We start from the raw sequence: 14,560 nt of genomic DNA, 5'->3' as shown, positions 1-14,560 counted from the left end.
TGAGATACTTTAAATAGTACACCATGAAACACCAAGACGGTCTATAAAAAACTGTCAGAGGTCAAATAAGTTTGAGGAATCCTCTCCACTGTATCACAAACAACCTCTATCTTTTCACCTGTCAAGACAAGATTCAAAATGCTAAACGCTCTGAGAAGTCTTACAGCGTAAGTAAAAATGACTCTAAACATAAACGCCCATGTGTAAACACACACACATACCCCACTAACTTTAATAACAGCAGTTAACATTTATGGGGTGCTTACTTTTCAAGCGCCTTTACATGTATTAGTAATTTATTTAATCCTCACAACAGCCGTACGAAGAAAGAAAATTATCTCCATTTTACCGAGTAGGAAACTAAAGCACAGCGAAGAGTTACCCAAACTGTAAACTTGTCTGAATCAAACACTTATTCCCAGAAAACGTTCCTGAACAGGTTAGAGAAATTGGGAGAGAATTATGGGAAGGAGGGCTAGAAGTTTGTGTGCTGGAGAAGAGAGTGGGGAGATATTGGGGGCACACGGATCTGGGTTCATTCTCAGCCCTGCCACAATTCTGACCCTTCTCATGGAAAAGTACTTAACTTTTCTGAAGGCTAAATGGAAATATGCATTTTTTGAAGGGTAATTGAGACACTTAGGTGAAATGGCCTGACATTTGTCTAACACTCCCCATCTTTTTCTATCTCTCTGAGGTCTTCCCAGGATCCAGAAAGAAAACTTGGAACTGTTTCTTGTAAGGGTTCTTAGTAGGACCTCAGATTGAAGCGTTATAGGCCAACATCTGAATGATCAATTTTTGTGTTAGCTGAAATTAGAAACGTAAGCAGTACCTGAGAGCAATACTGTGACATATCTCTAAAACCTGGAAATAAGACCGTGTCTGAGAATTAAAATGTAAAACAAACATAATGAGGAATTACAAGTTCCCCTTAATGGGTGCTAGGCCAAGATGTAACAGTTACCCAATGGAAGATATTAACATAGCTTAGAGAGAGGGAGGGACTGAGGGGCAGACACTGGCCAGCCAGCTGGTCTACCCTGGTGGAAGAGAGGGGTCTTCTACGATGTCACCCTTAAGATTATTCAACTGCTCTGTATACATGCTCACCAAGCAACTTTCTCATATTGTGGCTTCCGATGTGTGTTTTCACATAGGGAAAGGACATGTGGCTCAATGATTATAAGATCTACTTTATAATTGTGTTTCTCTTTATAAATGAATATCAGGGCACAATCCGGTTTAAATATCATGTTCTTTTGAGTTTGGTTCAGGTGAGTCAGGTGGTTTCCGGAGCCCAGTCATTGCCCAGATTGAATCTCGGAAACCACAAAATCGAGAATCAGACTTTAGAAGGTACTGGCCCCTCCAAGGCACTGATCCTCTGTGAAATGGTCCTGGGGTGTGTGGTGGTGGGGGGCAGCCCATTTTCCTTTGCAACACTCTTCTGTTCCATTGCATACCTTCTTCAGACCAAAAGACGGTGGCAGCGGGAGGCAAAGAATCGGAACAAGGTAGGTCTGAGGGATAGAAATGGATACAGGAAGGATGATGGGCTCAGTTTTCTCTAAGGCCAACTCTATTCTCTCGGATTTCCTTGTCTGCAGGGAGCTGACTCTGTTTTATTCTGTATTTCAGCTTCTCTAAATAATTTATTTAAGACCTTGGCAGTGGGTCTGTTCTGGAAACTAGTATCTCTGAGGGAGCAAAGCCGGGAACTAGGATGTTTCAGGCTGGATTTCCCAGCTGTGGGGCCATGAACTTGCCACATGACTTTGGATGAGCTTCTCAGCCTTCCTGAGGTTGCAGTGCCCTCTCCCGACAAAGGAGGAAACAGTGATAGAGGACAACTCTGTCTGAGTAGTGAGTGGTGGGCACAGAAACCCATTTCCACCAGAGGGCAGGACTCGTTCTTACTGGGATAGGTCTTTTTTCTCTTGTTTGAACAGGTTTTTGTTTCCTTGTTTCAGCCTTCCAAGACCATAAAGGGGAAACTAAGCGTGGGCTGTGAATCACCACTTCACTCAGTGGTGGTTTACTTGTGCAGGCACTTTGGACATTTGTAAGTAAAGCAGAAAATGAACTAACAAGCACAGTTTCAACACTGGGCTGGTATTAAGCAGTACTCTCTGGGAGTGGGGGAGTAGGGGAGGTGGGGGTGGGATGGAGAGGACAAAACAAAAAAAGGGACTCACGTCACTGTTCCTGCCACGTGAGAAAGAATCATTTTCTCCCTGATCCAAGCAGCAGTTTCCTGTTCCTTTCTGTTGACAGCCATTTGACTCCTAGGGAAGAGAAACGCCTTGAGATGAAAAACCTTTTAATAGGTAAATGAACGTGCGCCTGGAACGTTTTGGCAATTTAAATGAGACTCCAGATGTTTTTTAGTCACTTTTGGTGGTTTCTATTGCAATAGATAATTACAAGATCTTTTTATCTTTTGCTTTATTTTTAAAGTAAAATGGTACAGATGGAATTGTAAATTATATAATATGATATATGTACCATATACGAAACCTATAATTAAAACAATAATATATAATATAGAGAAGAAAAGAAATAAACTATCATTACCCTATTCTACTGATTATTCTTACATAATATATATTTGTACTATATTTATAGTACTTTTTATTTTGCTTTTTTGTTCATTTATTTGCCTATTGTTTTGTTCATTTATGTTGTGTCTTTTTCCATATCATTAAGTGTCTTTAAAATATAATTTCGCTGATTGTATAATAATCCAGCTTTTAAAGATATATACATATATATCTTCACACAGATAATATATACACATATTTATACACACATATATATTTTTTTAAAATTTGACAGTGATGTATATACTTAGGTTTTCCCCTACATTTCATAACTACAAATAACATTGTAATAAACATTTCTGTCTTTACTTGTACAGCTTTATGTACATCTCTGAATTTTTTCTTAGGTGGACTCCTAGTGGTAGACTTAATTGCTAAGATGCTTTTCGAGGAAATAACAATTTATCTATTCCCTGGCATATATAAGATTCGAAAACACTAAATATTATCATTTATGTAAGAACCTTATAAAAAATAAAAAATAAAGGAAGATGGAAAAAAATCACTTTGGTTACCAGACATTTGGGATCTGCAAGGGACTGACTGAGAATTAATGGGCAATTGATGAATTTTAAAGCAGATTTCTATTTGCCGGCTCTTTTATTTCCTATTTCTTCCAAATTCACCTCTTGTGTCTTCTTCCTTAAACAATTTTTCCCAAGTATCTAGCAAAATACTTGCTGCCAGATGCCCCAGTTCTCTGTCTCTGCTAAAATGTTCCAGGCTGCATCTTCCTAAGTCTGTCCCAGAAGCAAAACAGCTGGGCCAAGCTAACAGCACTTTATCTCTTACTCAGAGCTCTGAGAGGTTTCACGATGGGATGGCCAGTGATAACAGAAAAACCCAGTCTTCTCTTGGCCTAGTAGATGGGAACCTCGGATATCCCCACTGGGGACAGGTTCCTTTCATCCATTAAAGTTCCTGGTGCCTGCTGGCCTCGGGGTGGGTCTCTGACCATATTTTTGCCTTTATCCCCAAATTCTGTGCTGCAAAACCCGCACTAGGTGCCGTGGCTCTTGGCGATCCACATTCCAGAGGGGTAGAGGTTTCCTTTAACTTTATCTGTACTGCACAAGTGCTTTTCCATTTACACCAGTAGTTTAATGGGTATTCATTTTATTTTTCGGCTTGTCAGCTTTGGCTCCCCCATGTGGCAGAGCCTGGGACATGTACGCAAGGGGGCCCCGCCTGGCTCTGGGGAATGGGGCACGCCACCTCTACTATTTGTGGACGTAGGGCAAGGGAACAGCTGGAGGCCCCCTGCTGCCCTTCTCTCCCCACTTTGGCTCTGTTCTGCACTGTGAGGGGCTTCAAACAACCTTGTGAATGCCCCAACCTGGATGTCCAAGCTCTGTCCATTCCCTCCAAAAACAGCCAGCCAGTGGTTGCCATCCTTTGACCCAGGGGTGCACACATTGGCCATTCTGATCTGCCTTAGGTAGATGGACTCAGGGAGAAGCTTGTGTCAGGCTTGAGAATGGGGTCAAGGCTGTACCTGGAGACTGGTCTACAAAGAGGTGAAGGCCATAGGTGAACAAGTCACCTTGCCCGGTGGCCTGAGAATGGCTGGAGGAGGACCAGCGAGGGGTCGTTCAAAATGTGGGGTCTCTCTTGCTTGAGTCTAGAGGTGGTACTGTCCCCATCCGTCCAACCCTCCGCAGAGAGCGATCAGGTGTGCTTGTCTGGTCTTCCCATCAAACACTATTCGTAGCATCAATAGTATTCCTAATAATGCTAATAACTATTTGTTGATTTCTTACTAAGTGCCAAGCAAGACTTTGCTACGTGCTTGGCCATAAATTCTCATTTGATCTTCACAGCAGCCCAGTGAGGTATCCCCATTTTTCAGAGGAAACCCCCTGTTGCTCTTGGACTTGGGGTGAATTTTGGATTCCACACTGCGCATTTGGCTTCTTCATGCTCACACTTGCCCGCTGGTCTGGACTCCTGGGACAAACCTGGCCTCCTCAAAGCAAACTCCAGTCTTTCGCTTGTCTCCTTCCATTTGCTGGAGCCCTCCCGCCTGTCCTGTCCTGAGGCCCTGCTTACCTAGGCATGGAAGATGTCTGCAGGGCTGGTTAGATCACCTGCCTGACCTCAGCGGTGTGCCATGAAACATCAAAAAAGGTGTAACGTTCACCCCGTCCTCAGCAAATAGCTGAAACTCCCGTGAGTCGGTTGGAGCTAACTCGTTGGTCTCCCTTACAGTCTATTGAGATGGTCTAAAAAATTAAGCTCCTGTAGTCCCAGCCTTGACCAGCTGTCACTGTCATTTTGCTCTGTAGAGTGTCTCCGTAGTCATCTACTTACCACGCAGAATGTCCTTCCACTCTCGAGAATTGGCCGATACCCAGTGCAGCGGCATAGATTACCTAATCAGAGAAGAAGCCTTGTTATCGGCAGGCTTTATTTTTACCGGTTTCTTTTGGAAGTTAAAACAGACTCAGGTTTTTTTGGGAGTATTTAGATATCTTCCAAACGGTTCAATACTTTTTTCTTTTCTTAGAACATTATCTTTTCCACCACTTCCATGGCAGTTTTATTCTCTGTGTTAAAGAAGATGATAGTCTATCTGGCGAGCTCGCTTGCATCTATTCATTCATTCAGCATGTTTCTATGGACAACAACTATATTTCAGACATTCTGTAAGATGTGGGGGACCCCAAAACACAGAAAACGTAGGCCATTGCTGAGGCACTGTATGAGCAGGATATTATGCCCTGGACAGTTAGTGGTGCTCCTCATGGAGTTTAGGTCACTGCATCAGAATTTCCTAAGGGCACTGTAAATGCAGATCCTTGCCATTCTCCACTTCTCTTGAATTAGAACCTCTGGAGATAGGCTCAGGAATCTGCATTGAAGAGGTCTGTAGGTAATTTCACTGCATAATAAAGTTTGAGAACCTCAGGTTTCCAAGGATGAAGGTGTAGGGGTGGGAATGGAGGAAGTCAGTGTGGGATAGAGTTCATTCAGGAGGGCTTCACGAAGAAGCCCAGGCTGGAAGGATGAGCAAGCAACGGGTTGATGGAGAGTGGGAGGAGGGTGTTCAGGGTTCACAGAGCAGCATGAGCAAAGGTGCAGAAATGGGAACATGCAGAGGAATTGGAGGTGGAGAGGAGACTGCCCAGGAGGGAGTCACGTAGCAGAGGAGGAAGCACAGGTGAACGAGGCCCATTGGACTTCTTTGGATGCTTGGTGAAGGAGAGTAGACTTGGCCACATTTGAGGCGTGAGGAGCTGTTGAAGGACCTCACATAGTGGGAGAACTTAAGGAAGATGGAGATTTTAGATGAATTGATCTGATTTTCTATAATGGAACAGAATAAAGGAATTCTACCAGCAACTGGTAGAATAGGAGAGTGTGTCTGTGCTCACCTTTCAGGCCTCAGTCTAAAAATGTGTGTATCTAAAAGACTTGTTTAAGGATTACTGACACCTGAAAATGACGATTATTAATTCTGAAAAAGGGATGTGTTTATGAACTCCTCTTTAGTGACTTAAACCTCTTGCGAAATTTAAGGGAGCTTTTCAATGTGTGAAGGGCTCTGTGATGGGTTGAATTGTGTCCACCCAAAAAGATATGTTGAGGTCCTAACCTCTGGAACCTATGAATGTGGCTTTATTTGGAAATAGGGTCTCTTAGATGTAGTCAAGTTAAATTGAAGTAATACTGGATGAGAGTGGGTTCTAATCCAGTAACTTGTGCTCTTACAAAAAGAGAAATTTGGACACTGTCACACGGGAAGAAAGCCATGAGAAGATGGAGGCAGAGATTGGAGTGATGAATCTATAAGTCAGGGAATGCCAGGGTGGCTGTCAGCCACCAGAAGCTAGGAAGAGGCAGGGAAGAATCCTCTAGAGCCTTCAGAGGGAGCATGACGCAGCCGACAGCTCGATTTCAAACTTCTAGCCTCCAGGACTGTGAAAGAATAAAATTCTGTTGTTTTAACCCACCCAGTTTGTGGTACTTTGTTACAACATTGCTAAGGAAGGCAGCCAAATAAGTCACTGGATAGAGAAATGGGGTGTCAAGATGGGGGTGTGGTCCACGTGCAATATCAGTTCTGTGCAGGCCACTCCAGCAAGTACTCTGATAAGCAGGGTACAGCTTGACATTCTCTTTCTTGGGTGAACTGTAGCTCCTTTAGAAACAACCGAGGGGGTCTCCGAGTGGGACTGGGGTGGCATTGTGGGTGGGGTGGAGCAGCCCGAGGCGCACTTCCCACCCAGCCTTGCGGGGGAGGCGGGTTCTCTCCATGTCAGACCTACCTCCCAGGGCTTCCATGAGCTGCTCCTCTGAGGGCTGCGGGTGGTTCCTGAGCAGTGTGTACATGGACATCACCATCCCAGGGGTGCAAAACCCGCACTGGGTGCCGTGGCTCTTGGCGATCCTTTCCTGAAAGGACACGTGCGTGGTCACAGGCCCTGCTTTCCTGCTGCCACCACCTCTCACCAGAGTCCACATCCTGGACCTGCCTTGTCAGGATGAAACCCACTCCTTGAGCAGTGCACTCTGCCCCTCAATCAGAGGTGGCCAGTGTCTCCTTTCCTATCCTGCTCCTGGATGAGGTGACTCAGAAGCTGTTTTCAAGCTCCAATGCCCAGATCCTTCTAACTGAGAATTAGCAGCATGCAGCCTCCATTCCTAAAATGAGAATTCTCCAGAAATCAGTAATTATAAGGCAAGTGTTGTATCAAAAACCATTGTCTTGAACACTCTGACATCGTGTCCAGCTTAGTTTTGACCATAGGGCCATCTCTTTTTGGTTAACTTGGAGACTATGTACTATTGACCTCTTGTTACTTTTTTTCTTTAAATTCTTTCATTTGGCTCAAAAAGGAGCCCGACTTTCAAAGGTCCAGGATTCTGGTCTGTGTTCTAGATCATGGCTATTTAAAGTGTGGTCCAAGGACTAGTGGTGTCAGTTCCACGTGGGAGCTTGTAGAAAATGCAGAATGTCCATCCTCTGCTCCAAACTTCCTGAATTGGGATCTGCATTTTAAATAAGCTCCCAGCTGCTTCTTACACACATTTGTTTGGGAATCTCTGCTCTAGATTTCACAAAGTGATTAATCCCAGTGGTTGAGTTATTGGACCTCGGCATGAACATCCTTCTCAGAGACCCCAGTGAACTCTATTGGGTCCTTGGCCTTGGCTGATCTCCCTGGAATCCATTCTCATGTGGTTAAACCCAGGCTCCTCCTTCCTGGAAAGACTTGAAGTATTGGTAGGTCTGGATCTATGAATCTCCAAACCCCCAGTGACAATGACAGTGGGATCAATGTGTTTCTGCCAACGCATGTCACGGTACTCCTAAAACCAGCCTCTTTGTTTCAGCTTCAAGTTAAGCTTTGTAAAAATGATTGTCCTCATGCTCTTGCGCAGTCACCCTCAATTCTGATTTTACTCCAAAGGCCACCATGCCATAGGGATTAATCCTGAATTTTATCCTGTTAGCCTCCGAGACATTTATTTTATTTATTTATTCCACGCCGTAGTCCAATAGGCATTAATAAATGTTTTGATAATCCTATTTATCATTCAAGTAGGAAGAGTAAGAAAAAAGATGATCATCTAATAAAATATGGATGGATTTCCAGCTTTCTTTATTATCTTGAGCAACATGCAGCCAAAGCTTCTACTTACCTGGCCACAACTGAGAAGCCTCAAGCAGCACAGTCAACTCAGCATTGGTTAAAAAGATAACGTTAACAAGTTAGAATATGAGCATGTGCTCTTACCTGTACGGGATGAAGCTTGGTTTTGATGCTTCCGACACCTTCTACAGTGGTGATAGCAGCTCCATACAGAGAGCAGATGGGCACCAGGCATGCAGTGATGGAGAAGTGTCTTTGTATGAAAAGCACAAGGAAAATCAAAGGGAATAACATAGTCCTGCCTCATGGGGAACCTGTGAAACCCGTGAACCTGTGAACGGAAAAGGGCTGCAGGAAATCCCACCCCCCAAACCTGTCAATCAACCTGACAGCTGAGGAGCTGGAGAGGTGACAGGGAGGAAGAATTTAGTCTCCTCTCTGCCGACTCTGTTATCTGTAAGAACTGGAGATCCTCAGGGGGAATATAGGCATTCTGAACTTCAGAAAAAATTTCCAAGCCCAAAACAGACCCACTTGGGTCTGGACTCAATGGAATGGACTCATGTCACCAGAAGTATGGTTGGACCTCAATGGTATTCATTAGGACAGTGACCCCATAATAGGTAAAAGGCACACCTATGTCTTTTTCCCATATTCATGAATTTTTTTTTTTTTTTTTGCTTGTTAATTTTAAACTCCCTGTATAAGGTCACTCAACAGTGTTAGATGGCTTGTGTTCTGAGGGCATTTCTTGATTTCTTGGGCCAGTGAACTTGGGAGCAGCCCAAGTCCTGGAATCTGGCCCTAATTTAAGGATGGAATTATGACTCAGGCCTCTGCTGTGCAGGATTGGTCCAACCCAACAGTAGAAAGAGCATTAATGTCCAAGCCAGAAAATATGACTTGGAAACCCTATCTCAATGCTTGTTCTACAGCTCACTAGTTATATGACCTTGAACAAGTCACTACACATTTTTGAGCCTCAGTTTCTTCATCTGTAAAACGAAGGGCTGGCCTACGTTGGGGTTTCTTAACCTGGGATGCATAGATGGGCCTTGGGAGGTCCATGCTCTCCCTTGAAACTGTGTGAAAAATGTAATTTATTTATGCATTTTCCTAGTAAAGTGTTCCTAACTTTTATTCAATTTTCAGAGGGCCCTAAGATCCAGAGGTACTGAGAATCACAGGCTGAGAGGTCTTCGAGATCTCCTTCAGCTGCGAGATGAGAATACAAGTCTGGCAAAGAAACAAAGCCCTCCCCTGGCCTCTGGGCTTCTGGGCAGGATACCTTATCTTCTTGGATGTGGGGTCACACTTAGACACCATCACGGTGCAGGCACCACAGCCTCCTCTTCCACAGGCATACTTGGTTCCCGTGAGGCCTACTGGAAGGAAGTGGTCAAGGAGACGATACCAAGGTAGACATGTCACCTCCATTATAGCTGCCTCCCTAGGGTGTTACTAGCGAGGAAAGTCTTCTTGGGGGCGGGGGTGCAGGTCTGAGAAGTCATTTTCCTGTCTCCAGGTCTCAGGAAAGGCTACTCCATATCTTATCAGCTGTGCGACACTAATTGTGTTAAACTCTCCCTGTCTGTTTTCTCACTTGCAAAGACAGAAAGTAATACCTACTTTATCTTTACAAGCTTATCATAAGCATCTTGTAGGATAATGGATGTAAAAGTAAAAGCCCTTTGAAAAATCCTATTTTGTTATGAGTATTCTTTTGGGTTCCAATCATGTAATTGGAAAAAAGGAACTTATATTTAGCAGTTCAAAGTACTGCTAGTTTTGCCAAGTAATTTGTATTGTATTTGAATGCAAGTGAGGGCCTTTGGAGAAAACGCCCACCCTTAATTTCATATCCTACTTTGCGTGTTCCTCTGCTCCCGTTTGGATCAAGTTTAATCCCAAATCTATGCTCAGCCTCTGTTCCCTCTCTTTAGTCACCTTTCTCTCTAAATTGTGGTTCATTTCCACAAAATTTATGGGATTAGAGTTTGAAATCACTGGCTGGCTTGCTTATTCACTCACTCACTCACTCACTCACTCACTCATTTATTTATTTATTTATTTATCTATCTATCTATCTATCTATCTATCTATCTATTTATTTATTTATTTATTCATGCATTCATTCACTCATTCATTCATTCATTTATTTAAAAGCCATATGCTTGTTCATTTAAGTTAAGTCATAACCTCAGATGCTTATCAGAGTGGTTACATGAAAGTGGCTGGGAGTACTGGAGAGCTCATGCCCCACTTTACACAGGGGACTAGTGACAGTCCCTACTCAGCTTTAAGTGAGACTGTAGCCACACAGGGATGACTATTCCCATTTTTTATGAGAAGCAGGAAAACCTCAATTTTTAAAAATATGAGATTTCTTAATTTTCAATTAAGAAATTTTCAAACATTGACAATGAAGAACCATGTGGGCTTTTAAACAAAACTTTTCTGGGGCTGATTTCCTCAATTTTTAATTTCTTTCTTTCTTTTCTTTTTTCTTTCTTTCTTTTTTCTTTCTTTTTTTTTTTTTTTTTTTTTTTTTTTTTGCTTCCCTGAGAGATCCATTAATTTACCAATTAAAATATATTTGCCATCATAAAGATCCAATTTTCAGAATGCAAAATGGTGGGGGAAAATCTGTTGTAAGAAAATTAAAAGCGATCTTCCTATGACATGTGTTCTTTTCCTGATTCTGGAGAATCGGGTTTCCCAGGGCAGGGTACATGCACCATAAGCCTTCATTTCATAATCACCCTCCTGGGACCTGGAAGGCCTTGAAAGCAGTAATTAGTGCTAAAGTAAAGAGCTCAGCTTCTATTTCAGTGCTACTAAATCAAGATATAAAAAACTCTGGGGAAACTTCATCCTCTCTAAATAGTCCACTTAACTTAATATCCTTAAAACCATTGCCAACAGCAAAGGGAGAGCAAGGGTCAAGGGGGCTGACTGGGGATGAAGAGTTCGATTAGTTTTCATAATCACAGCTGATCTAGGTTTTAAGGCAAACATAGACACAGCCAAGACTTCGATCAAAAGGGTCCAGTTCTTTCGTAGGAAGGTCAGCAGAGTGACTTCAGGGTCCGCATTCCTCTCTATCACCTGAGTTGGAAACAGAAAGATGATCATGGGGACTGTATCAGTGACCCAGGGGAGTGGCTGTCGTAGTCTGCTTGATTTAGGGGTTGGGATATAATATTAGGTCCAATTTCATCTGCCCCTGCTTTTTCTGTGATCTGACAGCAAACAATCTTCACATGCATTTATAGAACAAGAGACTCACCAAGCAAGTGTGGCCATATTGCTTGTCTATGTGATCACAGCCAGAACCATTGCTGCGTAAACGTGCCCTGGAGGCTGTATTCTTCACGTTTGCACCACTGTCTATTTTTGTGGAACCTTCCAACCCAGTTGTTTGTACTTTTGAAATATGTCAAATTGGGAAGAGACTTGGATGTTGTGTGCGTGTGCGTGTGCGTGTGTGTGTGCGTGTGTGTGTGTGTGTGTGTGTATGTGAAAGAGAGTGAGAGAGAAGAGAGAGAGAGACAGAGAGAGAGGAGGGCGGGGGGTCCTGGAGGGAAGAAAGCTGGGCAGGAAGTTTCTATTCTGTCATCTCCGACACACCTCTAGTGGGGAGTACATTTGATAACATCAGGGACTTGAAGAGTTGGCAGCAAAAGGGGGAGGTAAGAGAGTTGCTGGTTGCTGTCATCTGTAGCCCTGGAGTATGCCAGCCTTCTCACTGGCAGAGTGACTGATGGCGAGCCTCGTTGCCTCAGCTCAGCACCTCAGGGCAAAACACTAGAATTCTTTGCTCCCTCACCTTGAAAATTGAGGGACTTAGCACTAAAAGCCATGGAGGGACCTTCTTTGGTGCTTCTTTCCCATTTCTTATTTGGGGATATTGTTTTTGACTTTATCTTGGGGTGTTCTGCAAACACCTCCAGCTATTCTCTTGCATCAGTGGAAAGAAAGACACAGTGGGCTATTCATGTTAGGTGCTTCTTTTCTCCCCAGAAGAAAAACATGAACCTGTGTAGACCTCAAAGAATAAAAAAAGTACAGGAAGATGCTTCTAACTTGAGGTATTAAAATGCAACTGCTTTCTGGATCTCTGGGGGGCTCCCGACAAAAGAAGAAGCCCTCCTCTGCTACTCCCACCCCAGGTGCTTTAAAAACATTTATTGAGAATGTGGTTGGATAATATTTTTATTATCTAGCTGACTTCTATCCCCATTCACACCCACTCTTTTTTACCTGTATTTCCTCCAACCCTTGACTTATTCCCCGTTCTGGCCACTTCATTCTGGGCTTATGACTAGAAGGGACATGGAACAGAAAATAGAGGGAGCAACCTCTGAAATCTAGGGCAGTAGATCAAGAGAGTAAGGACTCAGCTCATAAGGGATAGTTTTGGAAGAATGTATGGAGGCTGCTGGCTGTGGAGAGGAGAGAGAGTTAGAAGGGAAATGACAAGAACTTAGAGGCTTTATGTTCTATCTCCTTTCTTGGGCCAAGCCCTGGGACGGGCAGTGAGGTGAATGTGACCAAATCCCAATTAGGTTTGTGGGATTGGAGGGCTGAGGGGCTCTGGAAGACAGGTGGCGAGATCACAAAGAAGCTGCTTGCCTTGGGAACTATAGAATGGTTCCCTGGAGAGACAGATAGAGACTCAGGAGCCGAGGGGGCCTGGCAGAGAGCACTAAGGCTTTACTAGAGGTCTGTATGGACTGACAGTGAGGACTAGAGGGGAGGATGCCAGGAAGAAATGCAACAGAAGAGCCTCCTCTTCTTGTCATATAAATTCCTCCTGGAACGGAGCCGTAACTCAGGGAACTCTAAATTGACTGCGATTACATTTTAATCAATTCTGTGTAATGGAAACTCAACCGAAAAATTAAGTCGATAAATAGAAAAATAAAGAAAGCTCTGTTTCTTGTCCTCTTGAGTTTGAAGATCAAGGTATGTTAACAGATAATGAGCTTCCGATAGATCAGGCTCAGTGCTAAGTGATTTATAAGCATTTAGGAGATTCCTAATCAGCGTTAAGAGGTATCTCTTTTTCAATCTTGACAATCACTTTAGAAAGTGGATTCTAAGGATGGGTACTTTGAGGCTCAGGGAACAGTAACTTGCATAAGTTTATACAGTATACACCAGAACTGGATTGGAACCAAGACTCTCTGACAACAAGGCACATGTGATTAACCCCAATACTTTACTGCCTCCCACATTCCCAGAGGCTGAGCCTTGGCTGAGTGGAAAACAGTCCAAATTAGTACGGGTTCCATGTCCCTGGCTTCTTGTCTCTGACTAGAGGGGTTTCAACCAAAAGAGGCCACAGGTACTCCCGTCAAGCTAGTAGATTCCCGCTGTCTGTGCAAACCGTAGTAGCAGCACTCAACACTCACCTTCCTCCCGTTCACAAAGAAAAACAACTCATCGGATCTCGAGGGGCAGGGCATCGCAGCTGTGAGCAGGTTTCACCTACAGCTCTAGGTGGAAACGCTCTTTGGCACCAGCCACGGAACTGAGCACAAAGGATTTAGGTCCAAGCACTGAAAGACGATTTCCTGGTTTCGTGGCCTTTTAAGTTTGAGGTAGCTGTGTGGTCCCGCCTCTTACTGCATGACTCATTCTGCCTTTCACAATCCTGGTTTCAAAGCTTGCTCCACGCATGGGCCACACCTCGTCTTGCTTTCTCTGAAATTGGAGGGTCTGAGTGCAAAAACCTGAAAATAACCATCTAAGCTTAAACCCACTCTGCACACTGCCTCAGCCCCATGAATATATTCTGGGTAGGTTTCCTTCCCAAAGAGAGATAGAAGTAAGATTTCTGAGACATCCCATTTTCCCCAACTCTTATCTTGTTCTACTTGCAGAAATGTCTCCTTGTAGGAAATCATGTGGACAGTCCAGTTTGTGCCCTAACGTGGAGGTGTGGGGCATTGTATCCACCTGGCTCCTCCATACCCTTCCTACATTTTCTCTGCCTGCAGGATTTTATTACTGGAAAATAGAGATCTAATCAAGGCAACCATTTTACAGGTAAATAGAGGCTCAGATAGGTAAGTAGCTCAAGTAAGTGGCAAAGCAAGAGCTAAAACCAAGATCTGCTGGATTAAAACACCTGTGACTATATAGACGGATTCCTTGATAAAAAGCAAAATATCATTTTTGATCTTTCTGAATATCTCTAGTTAGATATCTGTAGATAAAATCAAGCAGTTCTTATTCTTTCAACTAAAGTACTGCCCAGGACTTGAGCAGGTAACTACTCAAGTGGTTAGGTTTCAGGAGAAGAGGTAAGAACTCTGTCCCCTGACACTTCTGTGATGAGTGTTTGGAGCCCAG

At 43.6% G+C, this 14,560-nt stretch overlaps 1 protein-coding gene across 1 annotated transcript in view; it reads right to left on the bottom strand.

Annotated features, from left to right (window-relative positions):
* LOC102895358 (aldehyde oxidase 2) overlaps positions 1-13,750 on the bottom strand; it is a 78,141-nt gene extending 64,391 nt beyond the window's left edge. Inside the window, exons 1-7 of the mRNA XM_006921332.3 lie at positions 13,618-13,750; positions 11,251-11,308; positions 9,489-9,585; positions 8,345-8,453; positions 6,872-6,998; positions 4,914-4,975; positions 2,199-2,288 (exon numbers count right to left, since the gene is read on the bottom strand). Coding sequence (XP_006921394.1) covers positions 2,199-2,288; positions 4,914-4,975; positions 6,872-6,998; positions 8,345-8,453; positions 9,489-9,585; positions 11,251-11,308; positions 13,618-13,671 — 597 coding nt within the window. The 5' untranslated portion in view covers positions 13,672-13,750. The remainder of the gene's footprint in view (positions 1-2,198; positions 2,289-4,913; positions 4,976-6,871; positions 6,999-8,344; positions 8,454-9,488; positions 9,586-11,250; positions 11,309-13,617) is intronic.
* Between the last annotated feature and the right edge of the window lie 810 nt (positions 13,751-14,560).

Source organism: Pteropus alecto, unplaced genomic scaffold (genome assembly GCF_000325575.1).
Source record: "Pteropus alecto unplaced genomic scaffold, ASM32557v1 scaffold3, whole genome shotgun sequence".
NCBI lineage: Eukaryota > Metazoa > Chordata > Mammalia > Chiroptera > Pteropodidae > Pteropus > Pteropus alecto.
The sequence above is the reverse complement of the archived record's forward strand: the minus strand, read 5'-3'. Positions and strand labels throughout refer to the sequence as shown.